The sequence below is a fragment of the Corvus moneduloides genome, chromosome 3, assembly GCF_009650955.1.
Source record: "Corvus moneduloides isolate bCorMon1 chromosome 3, bCorMon1.pri, whole genome shotgun sequence".
NCBI lineage: Eukaryota > Metazoa > Chordata > Aves > Passeriformes > Corvidae > Corvus > Corvus moneduloides.
Window position 1 is genome coordinate 76,290,913 of NC_045478.1, and position 13,316 is coordinate 76,304,228.

General features: G+C 35.7%; 1 protein-coding gene across 1 annotated transcript in view; it reads left to right on the top strand.

The window, feature by feature from the left end:
* The window catches only part of ERO1B (endoplasmic reticulum oxidoreductase 1 beta), a 29,754-nt gene extending 16,438 nt beyond the window's left edge, over nt 1–13,316 (top strand). Inside the window, exons 7-16 of the mRNA XM_032102257.1 lie at nt 1,119–1,239; nt 1,330–1,376; nt 2,467–2,478; nt 3,260–3,286; nt 4,717–4,809; nt 4,961–5,207; nt 5,998–6,067; nt 7,251–7,337; nt 8,750–8,883; nt 9,580–13,316. Of these exons, the coding sequence (XP_031958148.1) occupies nt 1,119–1,239; nt 1,330–1,376; nt 2,467–2,478; nt 3,260–3,286; nt 4,717–4,809; nt 4,961–5,207; nt 5,998–6,067; nt 7,251–7,337; nt 8,750–8,883; nt 9,580–9,640 (899 nt within the window). The 3' untranslated portion in view covers nt 9,641–13,316. The remainder of the gene's footprint in view (nt 1–1,118; nt 1,240–1,329; nt 1,377–2,466; nt 2,479–3,259; nt 3,287–4,716; nt 4,810–4,960; nt 5,208–5,997; nt 6,068–7,250; nt 7,338–8,749; nt 8,884–9,579) is intronic.

Here is a 13,316-nt window from a genome sequence, read left to right on the forward strand (position 1 = left end):
ATCAGGGAGTGTAAGAGCTGCTTAGGTTAGCCACACTGTCAAATAAATAAATAAAGCTGTAATTTGACTTTCTCTCATCTGGCAGTCATTGTTATGTCTCTTGTATCAGCTCCTTTCTTTGTTTTTGCTACTGCTGCTGAAGTGATGCTTAACTGCTCATGCAGAATCACCTTTTTCAGAGCAGTTTCACTGTCTGTTTCTATGGCTTTTTTTGTTATCTGAGGGAAGTACTACGTGGCACTTACTGGCCATTCTTATTCCTATGAATAAGTCTCTGGACTATTGGCTTGTATTGTATGTGGGGTTTGTTTAAGCATGAGTTGGTCTTGACCTGGAATTTCAAAGAGGGGCAAACTCCTCCTGCTTTTTACTGGTTGTAGCTTGAAACTATTTCTGTTTCTACAGTGTTTTTAAGCAGAGAGAGTCCTGTTTCACAATTTTCTTTGGATAAGTTGCCTGAAATTTGTAGCAAACTTCAGAGATGAGGGTATAGCTTGTTGAAAGGTTGCTTGAGTAACATGCTGCTTGTTGTAACCAAGAGATTTGTTCTGCAATATGCTGAAAGGTTTGCTCAGTTAAGCAATGTGATTCAGACTTTTCTGCCAGTATACAAGGGTATTCAGAGGAAAAATGGATTTAGCTAATAAATTTACAGTATGTACCAACTACAAGATGTACTACTTTGATCTTCTTATTATTAAGAACCTACTGTATGCAGTATACCCATTTCAAAAAAGCAACTCCTTCAACCAAATACTGCCAGACAAACCCTAAATTTGAAGGCCATTTAAAACAACACTGTTTATATCTTAGCCTAGAGTCAGGGAATACAGTGCATGTCAACTGTTCATGGTAAACTTAAAGACGCCACCTAGGTGATCATCAAACATTATAGAAATGAGAGGCACACAGGAAACTTTGGAATAGGTTATATACTTTTGGGCTTTGTATTCAGCATTTATATTGCTGCATTTTTACATACAGGGCACTTACAATCCAACTGGAAGGTAGAAGAGTATTATATGAGACCTCTTGTTTATATTTAGTTGTGTGACTGGTTAAATTAAGTCTTTTTCAAATGATCAGTTAGCATATGTAACAAAACTTTTCCTATTTAGATGAGAGATCTCCAGATGCACAGTATGTGGATTTGCTGCTGAATCCAGAGCGTTACACTGGATATAAGGGACCTTCTGCTTGGAGAGTATGGAACAGCATTTACGAAGAAAACTGCTTCAAGTAATTGGGAGGGAGAGGAAGCCTGTTTCTTATACTTGTACCTCAATTTGGCTAAAAACTGATCTTTGTGTTTTCTAACTTATTTTTTAGGCCTCGATCTGTCTATCGTCCTTTAAATCCACTGGCGCCTAGTAGGGGTGGGTCTTGCCTGTTTTATTTTCCAATGCACTTCTTTTAACATAGTGACTGTTGCAGTAAAAGTGATACAAATATCAATCTCCAGTCTGTAGTTGTGCTTTCTGCTTATTTGATTTCCTCTGTAGAAGTAGCTGTACATTTTCAATATTTAGACTAAGGCTTGTGGTACTTTATTACATACCTACCTAATCTTATCCCTATTAGTAGTCTTATTAATGTCAGGTAAGCTGATATGAAAACTAAATTGTAGATCTCAAACTGTTTACTAAGTTTCACGCTGATTTTCCAATTTGGAAATTTGTATTCTTGTTTCTTTTTTCAAAAAGCATTTAATTTAGTCATTTTGGTTCATACTTACACTGGTGTAATGTAGTTGTACATTTTTCATCCATAATGTGTAGTGTAGTACAGCTGTACAAATAATTACATTACTTGAAGGAGTTGATACTTAGGAACGATCAATTATCTGCAAGAATGTTTTAAAAAAGTATGCTGTTGACCTGGGGTTTGTTTTCAGTTTTAAGTTGAAAGCTATAACCTGGTGTTTCAAGTGAATCAGCTTTCCCCTGCCAGTGTGTCTCATTTCCCTTAAAAATTAACTATTAGGCAATAGATTAAATTTTAAAAAAAATCACCATCCGTTAGAAAAATCAAGGTATCTCAATATTTATAATGACTAAAAGCTGATATATTGCTGATGCACACAAATAAAAAGAATTTTAACAATGGTTTAATGCAGGGATCAGAATTTCAGAAAGGAACTCTGGCCTGATCCTTGAGCAATGCAAACTAAAGACTATGACTTCCTAACCACCTTTCTGAAGCTAAAATACAGCTTTCAAGAGCATGTGAATCGGCTGCTAATAAGATTTCAAGTTCTTGGTGACTTTCATTATTACAGTGCGTTAAGTATTGTGTGGTCTTGAGGAACAAGAATGGAGGGATGGAAAGTAGCCTATTCTTTATAAATTCAATAAGAGTTCTTGCACTTTGAGTGTTTGTAGTAAAGTCTGTTTCATTACTATGTTGCTGTGGAAATTATCTTTTTAATGCTTATGCATTTCTTTTTTTTTTTTTTCCCCCTCTAAGGAGGAGATGATGGTAAGTCATTTTCCTTGACCTGCAGAAATGAAGTAAGCATTGGAGATTTTTGGATTTTGGATTTATTCACTTTACTGTTACTGAATTAGAGAGCAGGAAAGTTATGTTTTTGTGCAGATTATTGATCAGAAAATGTTTTTAATTGAATCATACTTCCATTTGGAGTAAGGGGATGATAAGAGCAAACCACAGTTCTCAGTTCTTATTCTTGTAACAGAATATATGTTGTGATAATGTTATTAGTTCTTCCAGAACCCCACTGATACTGATGTCAGATCCCTTAAAAGAAGAGGGACTATTTGTGTTGTACCTTCTTGAATGTCCTTGCTTTTGGGAAGATGGAGAGAGAGTGGGAAGAAAATATTTGATCTGCCTACAGGGAGGCAGACTTTAAGATTTTTCAGTAAACTGAAAGCTCTCAGGCATAAGATCTAAGTCTTAGGGAAATCTTTGGGCAGGTCAAGGTGAAGGCTGCCAGAATTGCACTCTGCCATCCTGTCTTTCACCAGTAGGACATATAATCAGACTTGTGCTTCCGTACACCGCTGAATGCCCTGACCTGTAGCTTAGTCGTGGTCATTCTTGTATTTCTCCTATTCTGACCCCAATAGCTTTAAACTAACCTCAAAGTTAGCTGCTTCTGTGCCTGTTCTCATTTTAATAGCTAAATTACTTAACTTCACATCCAGATAGCAGCTAATGTTGTATGCATAGTAATATAAAAATACTGTAATATTGGAAATTAATACTCTTCATTTAATGATGTACTTTGTATTTACAGGAGAATCTTTCTACACATGGCTAGAAGGTGAGGGCTCTTGGATGAGTTAATATAGTGTTAAATTCACTAGAAGAAACACTGTAGCACTTTTTTCATTTCCTCAAATATTTTTCATAGCATAGGCTTTTTAGTAAATTGTGCAGTACTTCCGAGTGTTGTTCAAGTATTTCTTAACTTGAGGGTCTTTGGAAATCTTCTCATTTACTTAGATGGTATACTCCTTAACCTTTTAGGTGTTTTATCTTTTATAAAGGGAGAGTTCACTTTATGCCAGTTACTTTGAATTTTTTGGTTATTTTACACATTTAAGCAGGGGCATTATTAGTAGTAATATTGGTAAGCATTATTATTTGGAAACAGCTTTTAAGAACATTAAAGACTTCGATGGCTCTATTCCCAGTTTATAATCTAAGTATGTGTGTTCAGAAGGCAAAGCAATTTTGTTTTTATTCATGTCAAAATGGAAATTTGTATTCCAGTGGTAGCAATCAAAATCACATTTTGGAAGTGTGCAGAAAATTAAGTGAGTTAAATGTACTTAATTTTAAAATTAGTTTGTTCTGCCTTTCCTAAGCCATTACTTGTGTGGTAGTATTGTAGGAAAGCATACAAATTTACATGCCTTTAAAAATGTGATGTCTGTAAATGAGGACACATGTCAGCCTCACAGGTAGGCTTCACTATCAGCTCTTCCTGCTTCCATTTGTAGAGATTGGAGTGCCAGGAAAGTTGCAAAAAACATATCTTTGAGAGGAACAAACTCTTTAAATTTCAAGTGTAGTCTCTATCTTTGGTTCTAGTTGGAACTATAAGTAACTTCTGCATATAAATTATATTTTGACCACTCAATGCCACTGTATTTCCATTTATGCTGTAGAAGTATGACGTATTTTTAATATTAATCAAGTCATTTTCCAAGGTTTTGTCCTGTGCATTTAAATCTTCAGTGAATTTACAGTACAGCTATGAAGAAGTGTTTTTGCTGTTTTCCAGTGCTGTAAGGTTTTCTAGGGCTTTTGATGTTTTTCTGTAGGGCCACTCCTCTAATTCAGTGGTAGCTCTAATTGTAATTAAGATGGGTCACAGTATATTTCTGATTTCCAGACCGTCAAAATTCAAGATTATTACAAATTTATTGCTCAAACACTGTAAGCATCTTATTTTTGTGTAGCAATTTATCTGTGCCAATTGAACAGATCCTTATTTGACTGTTTACTAGAACACTAAAATACCAAGCAAGAAACGTCAAATGTCATTCTTAGTATTGCTTTATATAAAAAATAGGAGGTAAACTTTCCCTATTATGTCTATAAGGGCTTATCAACAATAGTCAAGTGCTGTAATTGTAATTCTTGAAAGTTAACAATGCAGATTTGCACCACTAAAATGTCAGGGTATATTCATTCTGTTATTTCCAGTATATAGTTTGGCATCTGTTTGTCTTTTTTCTTGGGCAGGTCTGTGCCTTGAGAAAAGAGTGTTTTATAAACTGATTTCTGGACTTCATGCTAGCATCAACTTGCATTTGTGTGCAAATTATCTTCTTGAAGGTATGTCTGGGTAAAATTGCTAATGGTATTCTACAGTATATGTAATACACATCTTGGTTTTTCTGAAAATTCTTGGTGTATACTTAGTTGCTTTTATTTTCTAAATGTGTCTCTTTTACTGCTTCTGCCCTTTTTTTTTTCCTCTGTGTAGAAACGTGGGGGAAGCCTCGCTGGGGACCAAATGTGAAAGAGTTCACTCGCCGCTTTGACCCTGCTGAAACGAAAGGAGAAGGCCCAAGGAGGCTCAAGAACTTGTATTTCTTATATTTGATAGAGCTGCGTGCTTTGTCAAAGGTTGCCCCTTACTTTGAGCGTGCAGTTGTCGACCTTTACACTGGCAATGGCCACGAGGATGCTGAATCTAAAGCTCTCTTACTAGATATCTTCAGGGATACCAAGTAAGGCATGGGGGTTTTCTTATTAGTGGTTTGAAATTTTCAGTTGTATTCGGAAGTGAGAATAGGTGACTCCTTGATAGGGTAGGACAAGGAGAGTGGTATGAAGAAATAAAGTTTAAGTAGTGGGAGAGATCAAGGGGAATTTGTATGTTTGATAGGAGAGACTAATAGTTTTGAGGTTTGAATATACCAATCTTTAAAAACAAACAAACAAAAGCACTCAACGCCAAGCCATACAATACCCTGGGCTACTCCCTCTGTGTTGTTTTTTCTGATTCTTCAGTATAAAATGCACATGATTTATTTTGAAAAGGAAATTAGTATATATAGTTTTTTAATGGTCCACTGAGTAATCTGGTTTTTATCACAGACTTAGCTTCTGGTGGTTTGGCCATCCATTCTTCCTTCTATTTATTCCATAATGTCATTAAGTTCAGTTCCTTTGCTCTCTTTTTTGCTAGTTTTTGTGATTCGTAACATGTTGTGTGGTTTCATTGCTGTCCCTAATCACAGTCTTGCTAGGTAATTGAGATGTAGTCAGACAATGATCAATTGGAAGGCAAACATTAAGCCAATTTCAGTATTAGTTGGAACAAAACTGTGAATAACAGATTTCAAGTTAGTGATTGAATAGTAAAACTGATATTACTGAGTAATTCTTTAAGGCCTGATCTGCAAAGACTAGGAACTCTGAAAAATGTTACACTGATGGCATCAGCTGCTTACCAAGCTTAATTGAGCACTGTAGTTTATGCCAGCATTTGTTTTGATTGCATTTTGTCTTTATTAGGTCCTTCCATATGCACTTTGATGAAAAGTCCATGTTTGCTGGAGATAAAAAAGGAGCCAAGTCACTAAAGGTAAAGCTAGTTTTCTGAATGACATCCAAAATACCTATTTTTAAATTAAGCTGTTTTATTTTGGAAAACCCTTCTGCCAACCACAAACATACTGCTGAGAGTAAGGTTTTATCCCTGCCTTTTCTAGAGTTGTATCTGAGGCCTTTTAATCAACTTTATAGTAAGGTGCTGTCCTGATCCAAGCAGACTGAAATCTCTGGCTTTGTGCCTTGAGTCTGGCATCAGGACTGTGGTGGGGCAAATGAATTAGTATTACCAGTAAGTGCAGTGGTGCTTATTTTTAAGTAGACTATCTGTTTCATAATTATCTGGAGAAAAAGAACCAACCCAGTCATGTTTGCTTTAAAAAATGATGCCTTATATAGCATAATATAACATAATATACAGTATAGTACCATGTAATATAATGATAAAAATTAGAAAAACATAGTTCCTAGACATAGGAACCCAATGTGAAAGCGGTGCCTAACTAGCAACTTCCAGTGTTAGCACGCAGGTGTTCAGGTTGGTATGCATTACAAGTCCACAGCTGGAGTGGGGCTTAGTAACAAAGGCCTGTTTTAATATTTATTAATGCTTCTAATACCTATTTCAGTAGCAGTATGGAATGTCATCAGCATTACAAAAAATGCTATTAGAAAAGCGACAGTGTTTTATCAGCCCAGCTAGTGTTTTTTTTTTTGGACTTCAAAAAATTAATTGAGATCAGCTTAATTAGTTCTGCACTGTGCTTGGTCCCACTCTGCCTGAAGTTGCAAGGCAACAATCTACTCATAGTTTTGAACAGGAAATATCTTTTGTGAATTGTAACCTGTTTGTCAAAAAGGAGGCTCGTTCAAAAGGGAGTTAAAAAAATGGGCAGGGAAACAGATACAGTACTTACAGCTTAGAAAATTTTGAGGAAGTTGGTAGAAAGTGTACAGAATCGAAGTGTTCTGTATTTTGGGGGAGATTTTTTTGTGGAATTAGCTGTTAGAAGCAGCTTGGAAACAAGATTCTGGGTTTACATGGATCTTTGTTATGGCCTGACTGCATAAGGCAATGGTTTTGTTCAGTTTTGCTAAGAAAATTGATATTCTAATGGTACTAGATTTTTATTGGTACTAAGTTCATTAACCTTCTATTTTTGTAAAGCTAAGATGTACATTAACCAAAGCTTTTAAATTTTGTTTTTAACTGATAGGAAGAATTCAGATTGCATTTCAAGAACATCTCCCGCATAATGGATTGTGTTGGATGTGACAAATGCAGGCTGTGGGGCAAGCTGCAGGTACAGGTTTTGTGTAGGTGTGTGTGTTCTGGCAGGGGCAGCTTCCAAGATAAGCATCTCTTTCATTTTGTCAGGACTCTTTTACCTTAGCATTCAGACTTTCTGCACATGGTTGGTCCTTGATATCCTTACCTATATAATAGAAATAGATATATATTAATTACTGTTGAACATTTTTAAACTTTTTTTCAAGGTGTGTTTTTCATTTAGTCAACAGCTGTTCAGTTTACTGAAAGGTAGAGTTTGTGTTCTAAAAAAGATACTTTTAAAGCAGATGCCTCATGGTGAGATATTACTAGCAGTCAATATCTTACCTCTATTCAGTGATCAGATGAGCCTTGCAGAATCACTTGTGGAAAATCTTCCTTTAAATACAGCACTAACTTGTTAGGGAATCCAGTGTGATATTTAACTCCACAAACTGGGGTGTAAGGAAAAGAAGTAATTCAGATTTTCAGTTTATGTAGAGGGCACCAAATGAACACAAAGGTGCTCAGTAAAGCTGGAAGTTGAAAACCAGTTTCATTTTCTTGGCAGTTACTATTTTTATTTTACTGAGAACAATATTTTAAACCTCAAGACTAATGTCAAGTCCAGACTGAGAATAGTTATTTTGGAGTGCCTGCTGTATGGTACCACTGTATTGCATTAAACTTACCAGAGTGCAGTTTTCAAGAGTTTGCAGCATCAAAAATTTGGTGGTCTCTGCTGAATTTGTGGAGTTCTGCTTACCCTGTCCTAGTTAATACTTCTGATCTTACTGTTTTTTCCTCCTCACTCAGGATTAAAAAAAGCCAGATTTCCTGACCTATAAAGTTCTCTTGCAGCCAGCTTCAACCACTTTTTGTTAAAATTCAGTGGTTGCTTATGTAGCCCAATTGAAAGTGAAAATAAGAAAAGCTGCTTCTGTTCTATTCCAGCATAGAAAATAGGGGTTGAAATTGAAACTGCAATGTTTACCACTAGGATTGAAGGTGGGAAAAGAACATCTGTTGTGATATCTCATAAGAAAACTTAGTTTGACTTCAAAGGGGAAGGGGAGAGGGAAAGGGGAGATGTGCTCCTGCAGGAGTGGGGCATCTGTGAGGTAAGGGGTGGGAGGGAGCTGGAATTGTTGTAATGGGCATATTTTCATATGCATGGCCAAGAAGAAAAGAGATGGGAAAAGAAGAGAGATAAAAGACAAGGATGAAGAGTAAGTATACCTGAGGAAACAAATGTTCTTAAATAAATAACTGAACCTGGTACACATTAGTGCCCTGATTTTTGTGCAGTTTTTTGGGTTGAGGGTCAGTATGTAAGAATTGGTACTAAAGTTTGCCTGGATTAGTATGTTTTTATCTTTTTTTGTGGTTTTTGACTATTTAAAGGAATGATCTTATTGATGTTAAAACATTGGACTTCTTTTATAGACTCAAGGCTTAGGAACTGCTCTGAAGATCTTGTTTTCTGAGAAAGAAATACAGAGCCTTCCTGAGAACAGCCCATCAAAAGGTTTTCAGCTCACACGGCAAGAAATAGTTGCTCTTATAAATGCCTTTGGAAGGTAAAATGTTGCAATTTTAATAGTAGAAAAATATGAAACTTCAGTATCAATACTCAGGCTCTGTAGAAAGATGGTTTTGTACATTTAGCTGTAGGTTTTTAAAGGCTGAATCGGTGATAATTGATTAACTTAATGCCTTCAAACTGAGCATGTGGATTATTAACCTTGGTCATCATTCTGTGTTTGGAACGAATTCATCCCCTCTATCTCAAGTCTCATAAATCCACCTTCCACAAGATGAAATTTAAGTCTCTTAAATTTGATTAATTTTTTAAAAATGTATCCCCTTTGAATGATGAAACATTGTAACAGCTTTAAAAGAAGTGTACATAGAGCATGCTTTGCTCATCATGTTAGTTCTTCAGATCTTAAATACAACAATCTGTTCCTGTTTAAACAATCTATTTAAACAATCTGATAAAAGAATGTAATAAACTTTATTACCTGTGGTTAGGGATTTTTAGATGTTTAATGAAGCTGGGACAATTAAACATTATATATAAACTTTAATCCCTGTCATATATTATGTAAATATAAAATGGAGAGTCAGATACTTTTTGAGAGAAAGTGTATTTTAAGTGTGTTACTCTTTGGAACAGAATTGTGTTTGAGAAAAAATCTAAAGGAAAATGAATGTCATAATTTGTAGTTCTCTTTTGCTGACTTGGTAACACTTGGGTGGTTTTTGTTTTACAGGCTTTCCACGAGTATAAAAGAGTTGCAGAATTTTAAAGTTTTATTACAACAAACTAGGTAATGAAGGTCTTTGCACAACCTGTTAGTGAAGATCATTTACATGACTGCATTGAGCAGAAGGAACTGATCCTTACAGGACTCACATGAACTGATAAAAAGTAAAATCAAATACCAACTTGAATATTTATGTTTCAACTAGGAATGGTTATTAATTAGAAAATATATTTATGAATGAAATATATAGTTTTTAAATGTGTAAATTATGCTGATCTGTTTATTTTTTAAGTTTTCTGCTCATAGTTCTGTTGTACTTAAACTTCATAAATTTTCTTATCTCCTTGTCTTTCTGAGACAGCTGTTTTATATGAAAACATATGTACCTCCACCCTGACTTGGCCTGTCTGGAGAGAGGGGAGCACTTCCTGTCTCTCCCCATTTACTGAACTTCAGTGTATTCTGAGGATTTGGTATGTTAGTTCTGACTGTCAAAAGGAAGGGAGGGAAAAAACCTCAAAACAAACAAAAAAAAATCACAGTAAAAAAACCTCCCAAACACAAAAAAATGAACTACAGAAAGAAAATAAGGCTCTTGCTGAGTTTTAGCTTCTTACTGTAATAATGAAACTTACTTAAAAATAGCAAATTTACTGAGCAGAAATTTTTTTCATGCTGAGCTTCTTTGCATCATGGTGATACCAACATTTTTTACCCTTCTCTTGTGCTTTTCACATTTTCTTTTTTTTTTTCGTTTTTAAATTACTACCTTGTCTCTGCTCTGATGCAGCCGAGTTGAAAGTGACTTTTCTGCAGCCCCTTGCTGCAGCCCCTTACCTGCACGTATGTGGAGGTTAGGGTCAGGGCAGAGGGAGATGGTTAGTGGAGCGCTGCTAGCTGAAAAACTTCAGTCAATCAAATTTCTGTTTACTCCATATTATTTTCTAGATTGTAATCACAAGTTTGGTTTCCAAAAGTTGTCTTTTTAATGTCTAAAATGTTAAAATAGCACACATTGGTCTTTGAGCCATGGAAATAAATTTGTTCTTTGAGTCATGTTTGAGTGCTATGTTAAAAGGTCAGTGTAAAAATAACTTGCTTTTGTAGTCACTTTTAAAAAAAGATGCTTTTTAAAATTCGTAATCATACTGACATTCAATACCACATACTCTTATCTATGCAAACCCTTACTGTATCTTCTTTACAAGGATATTCAGCATAAAGAAACGGGTATGTTAATAACATTACTTTCATAAAATAAGAAATTACTCATGTATCATTGTCCACAGATGTCAGTGATAACTTAACCAGTGTCAAAACAGAATTTAAAAACAGCATTACCAATTAGTAGCAACCAAATATTGGTTTAAATTTAAAATGAAGTAATTTCTTTTAAACCAGCATGTTTAAAAATGAAGTTAGGAGTTTTGAATGTAGGAAGTGCTGGTACAGTGTAGATACATCTCTTGTTTTAAAAACAAGTCTTCACAAAATTAAGTGCTCTTAAACCTTTTTCCCCCCATTAGATACTGAGTGACCTATTTATATAACTGATTGTAACTGTATTGGCTTCCTTAATGTGTTCCTTTACAACTGAGATTTTCTGAAGGCTGGAATATGCTCTGTCCTTTGTTTCCAGACTAGCCTCAAATTTCTACCTGACTGGAAATGAAGTAGACTATTCTGCTGACACTTGCTTTTATAAAAAATACTGTTGCTTCAGAAAGTTAGCCCCCTTGTGTCAAACTGGGATATGCTAAATGAAATGAAAACAAAAATAGGGAAAAACAAAACCCAAACAAAAAAAAAAATCCAAGCCGCCCTTACGAAGTTTTGGTGATAGTTGCACAAATCGGCAATGAGCTGGTATCCTGGTGGAAGCTCCTGTTTAAGCCGGTAGCTGCTTGGACATGGTGTTAGGGGAAGCTGATGCCAGTTTGGGGATGTTATGTTTTTACATAGCCTCTCTGGCCTGTGGGCACCCGTGGCTGAGCAAGTTATCACAGGCTTTCTTTTTCTAGTTAATGCAGAAGAGCTGGAAGTTTCTGGGTGGATTCATGTGGCCTCTTCCAAGCTCTGTATTTGCACCCTTAAGAGTTTATTTTTCTCTCTTAAATTGGAGTGGGAATCTAGATAAGTAGCTCAGATGTGAACAGCTGTGTTTGGTAAATGAGTTACACACTGAGTATCCAAATCTTCTGAGTAATTGTATTATGTTGAAAGAGTATAATTTTTAATTGGCTATTAATTCTTTGCCTTTTGGCTAGACCTGCAAGGGCTAGAACTGTAGGCTCACTTGTGTGAGGAGTGCTGTATAACTGGGATTTATCTGTATTGTTATATATTATAGTGCCTAAAGCTTTAGGCAGGATTTTCTAGTTTAAAAAAACTAACGAAACTGTATTGACTGCGCTGCCCCAGGAAGGACCTAAGTCTCAGAAATGTTTCTTCCTCTCTTCCCCTTGCTTTGTGGGGAAGGTGAATTGCTTCCAACCTCCTCCTGGGGATGCAACTTGCTTTTTTTTTTTTTTTTCTTTTTCCACCTGTGCCTGGCAAAAATCGACAGACACTGAAGCAGAATCATGCACTTGCTCATGGGACAGGTGAGAGATTCAGGCATGCAGATCCTGGACACACCTGGTCCTTGCAGCCCTTGTTGGCACAAGGTTAATACTGTTGGGTAAGGATGTAAAGAGATGTGAAGCTTTTCTTCTTGTCCTTTGTCTCATGGGAACACAGGAATGCAACTGAACAGCAAATTGTGTGTAAGTTTTGTTGCACCTGAAGGTACATCTCGCTTGATGATCAAATATGGAAGGCATTTCACTTCACTGCCATTGTAGAGATAGGACATAAGATTTTTCCTGTAACAAATCTAGTTGAAACAATTTTCCTGTCACCATCTTTTCTACTGTATTTGATGTACATTCTGTGACTGCTGCCTATGAAGTTCTGCTGTGTGAGTTGGATGACTTAGTTCTTTATATGTTAAATTAACTTTTAAAAATTTACAGCTCTGTTTTTATACTAAAGAATAAGGTTAATTACACCGTCCATGACCTGTAAACTATTTTAAATTCCAGCTCCCTGTTGGAGATCAGCTTGTCAACAGTCTGCCATTCATTTCAGAGTAACAGTACATTTTCTTGTACAAATGACACAATGATTGTAATCCCAGAGAGGTAGTGAGAAGACAAAGACAAAAATGTTTAATTGTTCCCAAGTCATGAAGACTTGTGTGAAATCGTGAAAAAAGACTTGGTGCAAACTGCATAGGTAAAAAGTAGGGCACTGTTGCTGAATAACTTGTTCTTCAGTGCCTGGGGAGGTAGGTCAGAATATAAATTTAAAACAATGAAATATAGAGACTCATGTAAGCTGGAATAATAAGTGTTTTCCTAGTTTTCAGCTGATGATCTGTACTGTCATTGTATGTGCATGAAATACACTGTGCCACACTTTCTTGAGTTGTGTTTGATGGTTGGGTTGCCTTTATCTGACCTTGCTTTGTGCTTTTCTGGGAAATGACCTGTAATATGTTGTAAATAATCTTGATGCTCATGTTTATAAAGTAGCAATCAGCAATTCATCACTTTACAATTTCTCCATATAGCTACCCTAATGAAATGTAATATTTATTAAAATCAAAATCAATGTTGGAACTGCTTATTGAGATCTAAACACTTCTGAATCTTTGCTATGTTTGAATCTACAAAATGCAAATAAAGTATTTTCTGCTACAA